Genomic DNA, 16,653 nt, shown 5'->3' with positions numbered 1-16,653 from the left:
TTGATAAAGGAGGCTCATCTAGGGCCTATGGAACTAGGGTAATGACCATGGATTGGGGTAGAGCTCACTTATTGGCTTTTTTGCACGTTCTAATTATTTTGTCTTGGTCATCTTTTGCATTTTGTGGTAGAATTTCTTGTTAAATGTGGCCAATTATGCTTTTTTCTTTTTCTTTTAACTGCCTCAACCTCTGGGGCATACCCAAGATGGGGGCAAGGGGATAGGGAGGTTGTCCCTATGTGGGCCCAGGTGGGAGAAATGATGAATGGGGTATAGTGAATGGAAAGGGAGTAATATATGCGGATAAAGGAGCGTGACCACGCACCCAAAGTCGGGGTTTCCCGAGTAGTACCACCCTAGAACCAAATGGTCAATAAAGGATATCCCACGGTACTAAGATCCAAGGGTAACATCCAAAAGAGATTAAGGGGACAACTAAACCCACCCTTTCCGCCAAATTCCCCCATCAATCCATGCCCAAAAGTATCCATTATAAGTAAACCCAATACTCAATTACCAAATTACAAGACATACTTTTAGATTCGGGAGGCCCACCTTCAAAGATACAATCAATATGGGTGGGTGAGGGACCACATGGCTGTTTCAGGTGGCAGAGAAATGGCACAATGATCTAGTAGGAGGCTGCAAGGGGCTACTGGCTGCTGATTGAGGTTCATCATGGAGAAAAATGTCTCCTGGGGATATCACCCACGAAGTGGTGGGTAACCGGGCCCATTGGACTAGGATCAAAGATTAACCCCACATTTAGGTTGTGGGAACAAGATCATTGTCAAAACCCCCCTCCTTCCAGGTCACCCCATAATCCATATCAAATGCCAAAATACAAACAAACACAAGTACCTTTTGATTGGAAGCCCATCTTCGTCCATGTGCTCATGCTGGATGGGTGAGAAACATATGGCTGATGTAGGTGGTGGAAATATAATGGCATGTCATCAACTAGTGGTGGGTGTTCAGGGCTGCTGACTAGCCGATTGGGTGTGAAGAATAGGAGAAGAAATTTCTCCTATAGGGTTGCCCATTTTGGTGGGTAACAAGGCTCATCGAAAGCTTCGACTTTTGCACTTTGGACCTTACCTCATCACCAAGGCTGTGGGTGACAATGCCTTTGAGCTAAGTTTCCCCCCTACTTCCTTGGCTTGCACCCAATGTTCAATATGGACTGCCTTCAGCCCATAGTTTTTAAAACCGTTTTGAAAAACCGGTAACCGGTCAAACCGGCCGGTTAGCTAGCTGGCCGGTCCGAACCGGCCAAAAAACCCGGTTGGAAGGCCCCCTTCGCCCAGTTTTTGCCCTAACCGGTGAAAAACCGGCCGGTTTAGGACGGAACCGGCCGGTTTGTATCAAACCGGCCGGTTCTGTCCTAAACCGGCCGGTTTTAGGCATGCTGTTCAAACGAAACAGTTTTAACTTACAATACATCTCTGCTATACAAACCCTAAGCAAAAATCTTCTTTGATCAATAGCACACAATCTAACAAAACATTCTTGGAGCTCTGGGCATCAACAACATATTATCAGCATCCTATTCAACATCATACTCAGCAGATCAACAATTTATGAGTCAACAATAGTATACTGCAGCAATGAACAAATCAACCAGCAAGTACTTTACAGCCTCGGAAATACTTCTCCAAGTTAATCCATATGATGTCTCTGTCAACAGGTAGCAGCAGACTTCAAATTATAATTATTTCCTTAGAGGTTCACCATTCAACACACCAAGCATTATACAATAGCAAGGGCCAAGAAAGACTATAGAAGATCTATAGCAACCTTTGTAACATTGAGAGTCTTTTATAACAGCCCTGATCTCATTCCAAACATCATGCAATAGTAAAAACAAACATAGTGTAGCTTCTAAATATCAATTATGAGCATACAACAGCATAATCAGACAGTATACCTAATGCAAACCTCTGTTTCCGCTTCAGGAACAATGACTTAACTGATCTTAGCTTCAAAATGCAGATATGACATACAAGTTTTGGACCTTAGAGCGATTTCACCTTACCCAGTACCAGATTGCAGACCATTGTATCAGTGTGAATCGACTTCATCAGTCATAAGTTTTAAATCAACAGATCACCTGTGTAACCACACTGCAAAGGAACCTCACCATCACTCAAATCAAGAACTGAGTCAAACTCCCACAACCAAATAAAGATGATGCTACCAAGAAAGCATGCTCAGCAAGAGAAAATCTCATTTACTATGCTTTGAGAACAAAACATTCTTAAGAGGGTGGCAATGTAGTAGGAACAGTACTAATTATGCCAATGAAAGGTCAAAGGCCACACACCTCGTGACCAATCACTGTATATCTATACACAGTCAAGAGGCCCAATGTTGATATCATTCTTAATAAATTCTTATCAATCAATCATTATCCAGTATTTTAATTTACAATTGCAGATATACTCTATCAATCTTAGTAATAAACAAGGACTATTTATTCCAGTCTCCATCCATGAGGTGGTTATGGGACCCCACATCAGTGCTTACAGCAACCTTAGTCACCTAAACTAATTTAAAATAATGGTCAGCTCTTAAACCATAGCAATACAAGTAATGACGGTGCAAAAAGGCGGATTTTGACTGTGGTTTAGGGGTTTTGGGGGGGAAGTAAAGGTGTTTTGATATATTCACCTTTACATGGTATATAAATGAGCAAACTTTGCATATTTTGTCTCTATTGGCTTGGAATCATGGTTTTACATCTTAAAAATAGTTTTGTTTCATTAAAAATTAATTATTTAATGTATCTTTTAAAAACCGGTTCGTTTAGACCAAACCAGTCCCGGTTAGACCGGTTCCGGTCGGTAAACCGATTCATTAGGTGGACCGGTCCGGTCGCCGGTTCCGGTTTTAAAAACACTGCTTCAGCCATACTTTCCAGCATTGTTGGACACATCAAAAATCATAGAGGAATTGACACTGACAAAGCTCAGTCTAGATTGCATTGAGCAAGCCACAATTGATCAGATCATGGACACACATATTAAGAGCACTCACCAACAAAGCATCTAGTTGTATTGGGTTGTCAATGCCGGCCATCTCTTGCACCAAGGCAAGTGGCTCACCAGGGGCCAAGTTCAACAGAAGTTTCCCCATCTAATGGAGGCATTCAATGCAATGGAGACCATTGCTTCCTAATGGGGGAGAACTGATCTGGGTGAATATTGGTGACCATCCAAACTATTCCATTGGATTACAACACAATTTTCTATTACAGTTTTTAGGTTTTGAACTTCTAGAGCTGTTTTGAGGCCCTAAATGGCATTTTTTCGGGAAATGCATTGACTACCAATGGCATTTAGGAAATGTGCTTCTCGGATAGACCTTTCCAATGGGCTATTGTGTGTACCAAATGGAGATTGTATGCCAAAGTTACGACCCCTGGAAGTTGACGTTCCAACTTATCCCATCAGGGCCAACAAGTCTTTAGCGCTTCATCCCCTAGGGTTAAGTTTTTGGATGTTTAGGGTTTGTCATTGCTTCTTTATGATAAATATTAAAAAGGCCTTGGAGCCTGATTGTAAGATAGTTCAGCGAAGGCGTGTAGCTGTCACATCTCTTCTCAAAGATAAGCTAACACCATTCAAGTTAGTTTGTTTTCATTCTGCTTTTATACAGTTTCAGCATTTTCATTTTATTAATAGAAGTCAAGTTTCACTGTATTGTTCCCTTCATAAATTCCGATCACCTGCTGGAAGAGGGGTAACAATAATGACACAGGGATTGGAAAAAGTACACCATTTAGAAACAGTCAATGTGGCCATTTAACATTCTGGTTGATCATCAGTCAGTTGGATGTTGCCTATGAACCGTGTAACAATATATCCTGAACAATTGCTTTAAGGAGCATACTGTTAGATGTGGTGATTTGTCTGTATGTCTGGGGAGTGCTTGATGGCTTTCTTCAAGGTGGGATTATCTTATCATAGACACTAATGAAAGGGGAATGTAAAAGTGTGTAAATTTTTAAATTTACTAAACTTTATGGCAATGTTTACTGGAAAATTACTAAATTTTATGTCAATGTTTATCAGAGTCTGATTTCTCAATCTAACACTTAATGACAGTACTTTTGAACCACAAGCTCCAGCTAATGGGTCTTTACCTGCACAAAATGACACGCGCTCAATGTTTCCTGTACATGCAAAAGTAAATGGTCCTTATGCTGGTAATGAGGTAGAAGAGACTACAGGGGTTCGATCCGTGAAAGATAAAGATCAAACACCACGAGATACTGCACGGAATTCTCCTTATTTGCCAATGCTACCGGAAGAGTCAAACACGTATATTTCAGAAGGTGATGAAGAATATTATTGCAGTTTTTTCCAATTTTACATTTCATATAATTACTAGCTCTAACGCATAAAGCACTCAGTATGGATTTTAGGTTTTCAATTTCAGATTGCTATATGGTTGCAATGCCCTATTGGGATTCTTATTTTTCCTAGAAAAACTATATTTGCAGAAGATGATCTTCTGCCTGCGATAGAAAATTTCCAAATTACTGGTGAACCTGTACCAGGGAATACATTAGAAGCATCTGGAATTTCTATCAATGGCACTTCTCTTTGTGTTTTTCAGGTCTGATTCATGAAACACTAACTTATTCATATTCTTGCATGTAATGTGCTTATTTGAAATTAGTATTCATTTAGAATATTTGCCCAAGCCAAGGACTGCAACAAGATGCTAGACTGGGGTATATCCTTACTTTGTTATTGCTGGCTAACTTTATTGTTGTATTCTTAGTGGTTTCGTCACTTTGAAGATGGCACTGAATGCTTCATTGAGGGTATGCATCAACACATTGCAGATTCTGAATGCTTGTCAATATCATAGGACTTGCACATTGAAAGGATTTCAGTTTATAAATGTTGTTTATTAATGCAATGATTAGCTGCTGTTGGATGCTTTTTAACTAAAATGTTTTGCATATGTTAGAACAGGGGCAGGCCAACCTCAATATACTATCACAGCAGATGATGTTGATGCATGGATTTCCATTGATTGTACCCCTCTAAACGAGAGAGGTCGACAGGTGTGGTTAATGCTTGAAAGCCTCTGTTTGAGTTGTTGCATAAAGATTATTCTTTTCATTCATAGTTAATTGGTATTCCTCAGTTTTTCAAAATCCTAACCCATTAGATTAATGAAATCCATTCTGTTATTGTTAAGCAGAAAAGGGAAATTATTGAATTCAACACATATCAAGAAACATAAAATATTTTGTCATGAGATCAACAATAATGGTACCTTGCCCATAGGAGTGTGGTCTAGTGGTAAGCAACAAGGTGATTGGACTCTTATTAACATGGAGGCTTGGGTTAAACAACCCCCCCCCCCCTTCCCAAACAGGAGTGTGGTCTAGTGGTAAGCAGCAAGCTGATTGGACTCATATTAACATGGAGGCCTGGGTTAAAACGCACCCCCTCACCATAGGAGTGTGGTCTAGTGGTAAGCAGCAAGGTGATTGGACTCATATTAGCATGGAAGCTTGGGTTAAACCACCCCCCCACCCATAGGAGGGTGGTCTAGTGGTAAGCAGCAAGGTGATTGAACTCTTATTAACATGGAGGCCTGGTTTAAACCACCCCCTTCCCCTGCTTTCTCTTTCTTTTCTCTTTTATCCAGAACCTTGATTTTTTTTTGTTTTAAGTATTTCAGCACTTCTAATATGGAACATAACCAAATAGTGGTTTGAAAGTTTTTTATTGGAAGGGAATCTTATTTCTTGCTAGCCAAATCTGCCCTTCATTGCTCTTGAATACAGATTCAATATTATCTTCACTGGAGGTTTGTTGGTCAAGAATGATATTTGGTATCATGACTCTTAACATTCTGAGAGTCTCTCCTATGCCAAGTTCTGAGTGAAGCTGGACTTGTAGCTACCTTTCCCTGCATTACTGTAAATAGCAGCAAAAAATGTTCAGGGCAGATTCCTTCTATGATTTTTCAAGGGATACCTATAACAGCATATGGAATTTCCTTTTCTACTATTTATCTGTCATGACCACTTTATCTTTGAGAACCTACATGTTTGGAATCATATTAGTGTTCCAATGCATTTCTTCAGGAAATGCGATTTCAGTAAAGGTAATTTCTCCTTCTCTTACTCTTTATCATTTTACTTGTTGCACTGAAGAAGAGTGGATTATGGTTACACAACAATGTGTGTGTTTATTATTTCTTATATTTTTGTTCCCATCCTTGATGTTCCATTATATCTCCATCTAGAAGCACTATTGGCAGCTTGATTACATTTTCAACGAGGTTATTTTGGAGCCACCCACATCACATTTCCAGGAGAGTTGTAGTGAACATAATAATAATAATAATTGGTGAAGTAACACATCTTGACTAAAAGGAATGATCTAATCAACTGACAATACTTATCAACCATGGTGACCAGTCAATAGAAGTATATCATCAGATGGCTTTGTAATCATATCATTTCATTAAATCTATCTTATTCATTATATATAATGTAATATTCCTTTTGGGAAAATACAGTAAATAAACATAGATGAACTCAAAATGCAGATAATAACAAAATAAATAGCGAGATAACACAACCAGCAAATCAGATACACATTATACACCAACAAATCACTGAGCCATCTTTATTAATCATGGATCCTGTTACCCACCACTTGTGGGTGATACCCATAGGAGAATTTTTTTTTTCTAGATGGTCCTCAGCCTGCAACCAGCAACCCTTTGCAGCCACTAGATAGCTCAATGTGCCACCATCTCCGCCACCTGAGCCAGCCATATCCTTCCTTTCCTATCTATTATGATTGTATGTTTGAAGGTAGGCCTTCCAACCCGAAAGGTATAGCTTTTCATTGTGTAGTTGGATATTTTTGTTTACTTATCATGGACACTTTTGGGCATGGATTAGTGGGGCGGGTTCAGTGGAAAGAGTGAGCTTGGTTTGTACTCTTGTCTCCTTTGTCGAATTTGATGCTTAACCTTGTATCCTAGTCCTGTGGGATCTCCTTTATTGGATACTAGCTTTAGGTGTCGCACTACATGGGAAACCCCGATTTTGGTTGCATGGTCCCGCTTCTCGACACCATATACATTGCCCCACTTCACTCATTATAACCCCATTCACCATATATCTCATCCGGATCCACATTTGTCCATTGGGTCCATAAGGAGTTAGCCACCCCCTCCTCTTGTCCACACCTTGGGTCAGGCCTGAAGTGATGCCCTAGAGGTTGATGTAGCTAAAAGGAAAGGAAAAAGCATAATTTGGCCACTCTAAACAGGAAATATGCCATAGAATGCAAAAGATGGTTGGGATATACAAATTTAATACATGGGCAAAAGCCAAACATGAGCTCTACCCCTATCATTACAGCCATCATCGTGGTTCCTAGGGCCCCTTATATTGGCCCCTTACATCATTAAGGTACCCATGATTGTCCCAACCCCTGGTGGGCAATGAATTTCCCCACCTTAACAGGGTATTTGTTGAAATGTATAACTAGGTTCGGTCTTCATAATATCTAATGTAATCATAATTTTATTTGATGAAAAGAGAAAATGCAATTTTATTATTATTATTTTGTAGCATGGGTTTCATGCTCAAGGTTAATTTATTTGTAGGTTAAGTGCTCATTGAAGTGCTCCTAGGTTTTTCCATTGAGTCAAAAAGTCAAAGAAGTGATTGTCATATGTAAAGACCCCATTGGGCATATTGTATCATGTCAAAGGAATTTTTGTAAGTCAAAAGACCACCTCCAAGACAAGTTGGCCTACATTAAGAGGAGTTGGCCTACATAGTGACAAGTCAACCTCAAGAAAGAGCTAATCGACCACCTAAAGAAGACTATAAATAAGAAGAAGGCGACCTTATCTGGAGACCATTTATCCAGCATTCAGAAAGTTCAATTAGAGACAAGAAGACCATAATAGCGAGTGAAAAGAGGAGATAAAAAGGAGAAGCGAAATCAAGGTTTTGGGACTGTTTTTGGGCTGTCATCCTCCACACGTCCGAAGAAGTTAGGGCATCACTTTTACTACAACAAGACCAAATTACAGTCACTTCAAGGAGCCGAGTTAAGTGTCAAGAAGCTTCAAGTTTACAAGTCGAGTAGTCAAAGAAGTGAAGTCTATCCAAGCGAAGAAGTTAGAAGGCAGAGTTCACCATCAAATCTCTCATCTGTGCCAACTAGGGTTTTTGTGGTAGAGGCCGAAAACTGCAATCCTGAAGCAACAAGCCAAAATCTAAAGGATTGGAGCAAGTTTGACTAGCATTGACCTTGTGAAAGAAGAGCTGATAAAAGAAGAGGTTTGACTTGGTCTTGGAAGGGTCTTTGTCAAGGGTCATAGGTATTGGAATTTGTCATCTGAACATTCTACAAGAAGAGAAGAATTCTTGTGGGTTTTCCTCTCAAAAGGAGAGGTTTTGGCCCTAGCTTGCAGCGTACATTTTCTGTCCTCTTGTCTCGTTATTCTTCATTGTTTGGTAGTTGTTTGATGATTAAAGAACACTATAATAATCAAGTAAAGAAGAGCTAACTACAAGTACATCAAGTTAAGTAAGAGAACATCACAAGCAATTATCAAAGTAAGAGAAATCGTCAAATCTAGCTGCCGCTGAATTTCTCAACATGGTATCTGAGCTAAGGTGACTACAACAAGAAGAAGAGGCAGCTTGAAGATCACTCCATTTGTAATGTTCCTAAACAAGAAATTAAATGATAAACAAAGCAAGAAAACAATCTAGCAATCAGAAAAACGAAATACACATCAGACACCCATGAGAACGTTGGAAATAGAGAATTGTTGAGCCATTTTATTAAATCTTCAAGAGCAGATACAATGATAAAATAGAATGGTGCACTTGGGCTTGTCTCTAAGGACAAGCGTGACAAAACCCAGGTGAGAAAATGTTGACCTAAAAGCTGCCCAACTGCTGCACCAAAACTGGTCTGCGCTGCCTAGAAACTGCACTGTCTGCTGGAATCAAAGGGCTGGAATCACTGCTTCCCATGCTCAGAAAATTATAAGATTTCAGCTCCTGGCTCCTTAGCCAAATCCCACTAAAACCTAGGAAGGGTTTGGCCTAGTTCAGATTTCTAAAATTAGACCCCTAAGGAGCCCTAACCTTTGCTGCAACTGCAAAACTCGGCCTACTGGAATGAAGCTGGAAAACCTCCCACCAACTACCCCAAATCACTGGGATGAGCTCTCCTATGAATTTCCTTGCTTTCCAACTAAGATTGTGGGCTGTAGCTCCTTCCCTCAAGACCCACGTGTTTGCCTAGACTGGCCCTCTGTGTTGTCCTTCAAGACTGGAACTCGAACTGCTTGTTTGTTGCACTCCCTTGCTCCCAAAATCCTCTTGAGTGCTGACCCACAGATGTCCTTCGAATTCCCTGGTTTCCCCGGCTAATGGCTGGCCCAATGAAGCTCCTCCCTCTACTGCGTGTTCTCTACCTACTGGCCCAGAAATACGCACTTCTTGGTGATGGTTGAATGGATGTGCTGTGAATACTCCATGGTGCTCCTCAAGATGCTATGGAACTGCCTTCCTAGGGTGGAACTTGTAGTCCTCCGAAGGTAAGGTTGAATCTCTCACTTGAGAGATTCGTGGCTGAACAACCAATTGACTTGGCTAAGCAGCGCGAGCAAACAGTCAAGTAAATTTCAATATGCAAGAGTGAATGAATGACCAAGTGAGAAGCTCTTCCTCATGACTTTGTGGGCCTTCCTTTGCCTCATGTTGGCCCCTCCAACAGCTATACGAATTCACTCCAAGCAATTCAAATTGCCTTGGATGCATTCCCATGTGGGTGGCCCCCACCTTCCACTAGCAAACTAATTTGACCGTATTTCTCCTCAAGTCCCTAAGCTGAAACTACTGGGGTCCTTTTCCATGGAAAAATTGTGTAGAGACAAAGCCTGTTACAAATGGTTTTGGCAAGGGATATGACACCATTGAAGAAGGATACACAAGGGATGAGTACAAAAAGAAGCATTAAGAGCATCAACCACCATGGAGAAACAATGGCATCAAGAAGGACCGTCCATAACATCACAAGGACAAGGATCACATCATCACAAGAAGAAGAAGACCTCAAAGACCCTACACCCATTCAAAGAAGGATTCTACACTTGAAGTCTCCACACTCTACATTTCTACATCCAAAGGAAGCAAGAAGAATCATTACCATCATCATCAAGGTGATCTCCCTCTTGTTGAAGAAAGAATCAAATTTCAAGCATACTTGAAGAAAGACATCTATCAACATCTAGTAGAAGACTTCTTCATCAAGGAGGAATCTTCTATTGTCAACATCATCAAGAAGGCATCAAGTTGAAGATATCATCTTCAAAGGAGCATCTTCACTTGACAAGTATTCTATATTTTTATGTCTCAATCTACAAACCAAATGACCTCATTCTGCAAGGAGAACAATAAATTGGTCGGGACCTCGAACTACCTTGCATGGAAGAAGAGAATTGACTTAATTCTCATGGAAAATGAAGTCATTGAATATGTAAAGGGCTCCATCACCAAACCATCTCAAGAGCAAGCTAAAGCACTACCAAAATACATGAAAGGAGAAATAAGGGACAAAGGATCTTCATTGAGTCAATTAAGGATTCTCTCATGCCTTATGTTGCAAAGTTAAAAACAATGAAGGAAATCTATGACAAATTGGTGGAGTTGTTTTCTGTAAGTACTGGCCTAGCCAACGTTTGCTGATTTTTACGAATATTTTGATGGTATCTTGATTTTGACAATGTTTACCGATATTTTATCGATTTTTACGATTTTTTGGTTTTCCAGATCCTTGCCTATTTTATCTCGGTGACGATGTTTGCAACATTTCTTATAACTTATAAGTATACTGTTACCCTCATATTGTGCATTCCATCTCATCAATTTTAAATCCTAAAGTATCTCAACTACCCTGTCTCTGTGAGTGTTTTGGTTCCTTTTCTTGTTAAGCTAAATATTTGACTCCGTGCCCTATGGAATTCTATCACCTACCACATTTTGAAGCCTTGTTTCAAAATATCTAGTCATTGTTTTAAGTACATAACTACATAACCAATCATATTTGACTAAGTTATAAAAGAGATCCCCCTTCGAATTGAAAGGGCTAGCTTTCAATTCAAAAGATTGGTTAGAGGTTACATTAGAGTTTTTCCCCACAATCAGGGGTTTCTCTAAGTGATAACAAGACCTACAAAGAAGTTATTATGAAGAAGGCTCCATAATGAAGAAGTTGAAGTTCATGACATGATGCAGAAAGAGGAGCCCTACAAGCAGCTGATAATACCATGATCTCCGCCATAGAGCGGATAACTATTGTTGAAACAAGTCCCTAGTTGAAAGGGAGCTTTGGCAAGTCCCTGGTTAAGAGGGAGCTTGGGTATATTCCTTGTATAAGAATCATTAGATCCTCCCTGGTTAAGAGGGAATGATGGATATGGTTCTCTACTTCATTTGTCATGCACTTGAACAAGACTAACAACCGTAAGTGTCAGTGAAGGCCATGAGGGAGAGATAGACAAACAATTCTTGTCTTCGTGTTATAAAGAAGTAATGGAGGATTGGGTAGGCATCCGGTTTTTGATACTCTTTGAGGATGTGGTAGGGCATCCAATAGGTAAGAGTAGTTAAAAATTCCTTGAGGATGTGTTATTCCAAGACAAAAATTGTCTTAGAAGGACATACTTTGTGAACATCCGGGTGGGGTATGTGCCTGAAGAGACAATTATGATGGTGTCTATCAGTGTTTATTTCGCCAGCATTGTGCTCTGATCTTGTGGAGAGATAGAGTTGTTAGTCAAGGCCTTGGTATGTGACAATGCTAGTTGGTACGATGAGATGCACTGGTATAAGCCGAGTAAGTAGCTTATGAAATGGCTTCCCAATCAGACTCTTCTTTTGAGAATTCTTTAGTATGAGAATGTCCAAGTACCATGAATGGATTATGAATACCTCCCTAGTTAAGAGGGAGTGTTGAAATGTGTAACTAAGTTCGATCTTAATAATGTCTTTTGTAATCATGATTTTATGGATTTGATGACGAGAAAAATAAATTTATAATTTTATTTCCTGATGCATGGATTTCATGCTCAAGGTAAATTTATTTGTAGGTCAAGCACTCATTGAGTGCTTCTAGGTTTTTCATAGAATTATGAAGTCAAAAGAGTCATTGTCATACATGTAAGACCCCTTTGGCATCTTGTATCATGTAAAAGAAATTTATGAGTCATAAAAGACCCTCCAAGACCTTGTCAACGAGCTGCAACAAGTCAGTCTTCATGAAAGATCAAGTCGGCCTTGTTACTGCTCAAACTAGGAGGGGGCCTAAAAGGGGCTCCTAAAGGGTCAAGTACTAGATCAAGGGCAACAATGGAGACTTAGCCACTATCACCTAAGCTAAGATTCCCTACTCTTTACGGAATTTCACCGATGGGAGGAGACCCAGTATATGGAAAGTCACTTGTGAAGGATGAATCAATAGATGGATGTGAAGTGACCTTAATGATCCTTTTCCTAGAAGGGGGGGTTAAGAATAGAGCTTGCTTGATCTTCAAACAAGGTACAAAGCTTTATAGGAGAAGGAGGTGAGGATTTAAGAGCTAGGTTTAAGGAATTTGTATTGTAAAGTAGTTTCTCAATCCATAAAATCCTTGTTGAACTTGGTTTGCCAAGTGGTTCTTGAAGAAATAACTTTTGAAAGGTATAGGACCACACGGGATCAAGTGGACCCAACCTAGGTTAAGGGGAGGGAGTTTAGCAACCAATGATGATCTTAACCCAGACAAGGAAGGGGAAAGGATCAAAGCAAGCGTCTTCACTTAGAGCTGTCAAATTGATCCTATGAGTTGCTAGCCTAGGGACACTAAGGCAAAGTTTGATCACAGAGCTAGGGCTTGGGATATCTCACAATCCCATCGCCAAAATTTCTTCAAATTCGGAGGATACCTTGAGGACACACCAATGTAGTAGAGGCTAGGAGATCGAACTTTTTCTATGGCTACTTTGTCGGGAAAGTGATGCCCTAGGTGGCCCAGCGTGACTAGGCTTAGAATGAAGAGGGAAAGGTAAAGAAAAATGTTTCTTTGAGTGACCACCTATTGGTATACCAGTGCCTAATCTCTTGGGCAGAATGGAGTCTAGGAGAATGATGAGAAAGGACTTCGTTTCTCAGTCAAGGAGGCTTAGGACTACTTCGTTTGGCCTTTAGGGAAAGAGGAAGTGACCTTAAAGATTTATACTTCGCTTTGCAAAAATAAATGGCTTATCAAGATAAATTCAATGATAGAATTATCCCTGGGAGATTTCATTCAACATACGTGGCCCATACATTGAGAGATGCTATATAGAAACAATAATTCCATAATTTTGCAATGATGCAATGCAACAATTAGCCCTAGTATAGCAAAAATCCCTTTCCAATGCATATGACAAGGTAAAACAAGAATAACATTAAGGATGTGTACTTACATGTAAGAGAACATATCCAACCATCAACACCTTTGCCATTAAAGAAGCTCCAAGATAAGAATGTCCAATCCAAACATCAAAATTAATCCATGCTCTAATTCATCCTTCAAGAAAGAAATGTGAAATTCTCAAGAGAGAGAATGATACAATCCAAGTGATGATCAAAATGAATTCATGTCTCTCCTATTTATACATTCATTAGGAATTCGAATTACCTAATTTGAGCTTACATTAGCCCATCAACTAAAATAATGTGCAAATAACTATCTATTGGTGACAAGGCCACCAAACTAGCTCATAAACAAAATAATAAGCCTACCAAAAGGTTGAATAATCAATAATGCATGTCGCTGGGCTCTTTGAGGGGCCTGATGAAGTCCATAAGTGCTAAAATGATGAATTGGACTTCGAAAAGTAAGGGGGCAAGGGGTTGGCCCCTTGTTCTCCACATAATAAACCTGTGGTGCTTCCAATGGTTGTGAGGGCACACAAGTGACCTCATGGGTCTCCAAGTAAGTCAAAGATGCCTGTAGATCATTTGTAAGGGCTCAGATGATGGTGTAAGTGATGCCACATCAACATACAAGTCCTGGGTCATTTGCCAAGTGCATGGTACAATTGTGGGGCTAGCTGGGCGAAGGTAAACCAAGTGCATTTTCTTCGTCCAGTGGGTGAATCTCAAGCAATCTCTGAACATCTATGGGGATCCATGGAGTGTTGTCCACTGTTGTGGAGGCTGATGGCTCTCAACACACACCCTACATGTGCCAATGTAGCCCTCTAGAGGGTTAAGACTCTGTATAGGGAGACTAAACCCAAGATGGAGACCACTTGCAATCTTGCATAAGATCCATTGCGTCCCCTAGCCTTCCAGTACAACAAGTTATCAATGAAATCAAGTAAAAGAGCTTACAAACCATGGACAATAAGTGGGGACTTCATAATGACATGGCCTTCCATAATGGGCTTTGGCATGTGCTAATGTCACCAAGCTCCAAATGGGGTTAACCAAGTATCCTATTAGGTGGTTTCTACTTCTAAAAGGGATAATATGTCCAAGGTACATACTTCAAAAGGTGGTGACATGTGATAAAGAGATGAATGGAGTAGGGAATGAAAAGAGGCAGCCCTAGGCCACATGTTGCGGTACAAGGGTGGCTAGAGAAAAGGAAGCCCACACTACATGAGGTGCGCCAACCTTGATTTTTCCACCCTTCTTTATATGTCTTTTGCCTTTTATGATTTTTCTTTAATTAACATCTTCCTCTGCACGGAAGTACGCTGATACAACTTGGTCAGGGCTTCCCATATCTCTTGTGTCGTGTTCTTCTCGGCAATATGTGGTACTATATGATCCTTGACCCCATCAAGGATGATACTCTTAGCCCTCGCCATTGCATTCTTGTACCAGTCATTATCAGCCAGATCAACTGGGATAACTATCGTCCTCAAAGCGAAGTGCTTGACACGATTCCAGTCTAGTATGGATAAGATTTTAGCCTTCCATTCTACAAAGTTTGAGGCTCCGTCCAATTTGTCCTGGTCTCTTACCCTGTGTAGTGCCATTTCGCTGCTCCTGTACTTCCCTCCTGGAAGTTCTTGGTGTGACTCCCTTTGAGCCTCGATTTCCCTCTTCAAAATCCTTCTACCAATGTCGAGATGCCCCTCTCCAATCGTCTGTGCAATTGCAACACTGATCCAGATTCCTTGGCTAGAAATCCGCCTCGGCAACAACTCCCTCTACCTTGCCCTTGCCCTGTTAGGTATTGTTTTGACTACATTACCCCACCAGCTTCACTCTGCAACTTACCCACAGCCTCCTAAACCCTAACAAACTGAAGGTTAGAGCTCCTAGGCTTTGCGCAATCCCAGCACCGGCAAATCGGCCTCCTCAGCCAACTGCGTCAGTCCTCCTAGCCTCTGTGTGGCTCTACGTGAGCTTGCCTTTGCATTCCTCAGCCTCTACGCTACCTCTTCTTGGCTCAATCTTGATGACGCAGGCATTGCATCACCCCTTCCTTGCTGCTACTCTGCTAGGAACAACTTCTATCACTCGAGACAACTGCTTTTCTGTTGTTGTTGCTTTGTTTGGCTAATGTCTTTAGTTCACCTGTGATATGCAACCATGCTCTGATACCATGTTGGAATTTCTAACTTTGACATGTTAGAAGCCCTTTGTGCACTTTACTGATTTATTCCTATCTACTTGTTTTGTTAATTAACAAGTTGCTTACCATGTAAACACTGGAAATAAATACAAGTACATGCTTAACACATTATAGATCATCAATTGAAGGAAATAGAAACAAGCACACAAGTGACACCGTTGTTTTTGGACTACTGTCCCCGGAAAAGCACAATGCAGGAAAACCGGTGCAGCTATCTGAGGGTTTGATTTATTAAGCAGTTTCAGAATACAATCTGGGTGCCAAATCCGGCTCACCCAACAGAGAATAAACATCGGCAGTAGTACCTCTCTACTCGGAAGCAAATATTCCGGCTAAAACCCTAGATAAACACTCCGACAGCTCCACAGCTCCAATCTGCCCCACAAAACCCCAACGTCAGCCTCCAGGGGCTGCGTCAACCCTCTCTGGCGCTGAGTTAGCCCAACATCACCTTGGCTTCGCCTGCGTTAGCCTCTGGAGGCGCTGTGTCAGTCCTCTGGCCCTCTGTGTCACCCACGGTGGCCCTCTGAGGCACTGTGCAGCTCCTGGCTGGCTCTGCGTGAGCCTTGGCTGGCTTCGCGTTAACCCTTGGCTGCTTCTGCGTCCCTCTCTTCGGCTACTATGCTGATCCTCCCGGTGTTATCTTTGCCTCTCTGCTTATGTATTCATTGCCCCTCAGCTGCGACTCTGATCACTCTCTCAACATTCTCAACAAACCCATCTCCAAAGAGTCGAAATCTTGATCTCATGGTGTGTTCTCCAAGTGACCCTCAAGCCCCCTCTTATACTTTTCTCATTGACAAATCAATGGCCGAGATTAAGTCCCTAATCAACGGATAAGATTCAATCTGGCTTGATCCATGACTTTGGGACCATTCTAACACAGTTTTATATTAATTCACATTCATATTTTATTTTCCCTAAGTTTGGACTTAGGGACTCCATTAAAAATATTAATTATTT

The 16,653-nt window shown here is 40.9% G+C and overlaps 1 protein-coding gene across 8 annotated transcripts in view; it reads left to right on the top strand.

Moving 5' to 3' along the window:
- LOC149182086 (uncharacterized) overlaps positions 1-16,653 on the top strand; it is a 511,265-nt gene that overhangs the window by 250,926 nt on the left and 243,686 nt on the right. For all 8 annotated transcript variants that reach the window (XR_016257052.1, XR_016257051.1, XM_089416746.1 and 5 more), the window contains exons 12-15: positions 4,107-4,336; positions 4,505-4,620; positions 4,789-4,831; positions 4,986-5,077. Coding sequence is in view for 6 of the 8 variants with exons in the window: in XM_089416746.1 (XP_089272872.1) it covers positions 4,107-4,336; positions 4,505-4,620; positions 4,789-4,831; positions 4,986-5,077 (481 nt within the window). In the remaining 2 variants the exon portion in view is untranslated. The remainder of the gene's footprint in view (positions 1-4,106; positions 4,337-4,504; positions 4,621-4,788; positions 4,832-4,985; positions 5,078-16,653) is intronic.

This window comes from Pinus tabuliformis, chromosome 3_2 (assembly GCF_031772625.1).
Source record: "Pinus tabuliformis cultivar Carrire ecotype Pingquan chromosome 3_2, CPIR1, whole genome shotgun sequence".
NCBI classification, from domain to species: domain Eukaryota; kingdom Viridiplantae; phylum Streptophyta; class Pinopsida; order Pinales; family Pinaceae; genus Pinus; species Pinus tabuliformis.
This window is presented reverse-complemented; position numbering and strand designations above follow the sequence as displayed.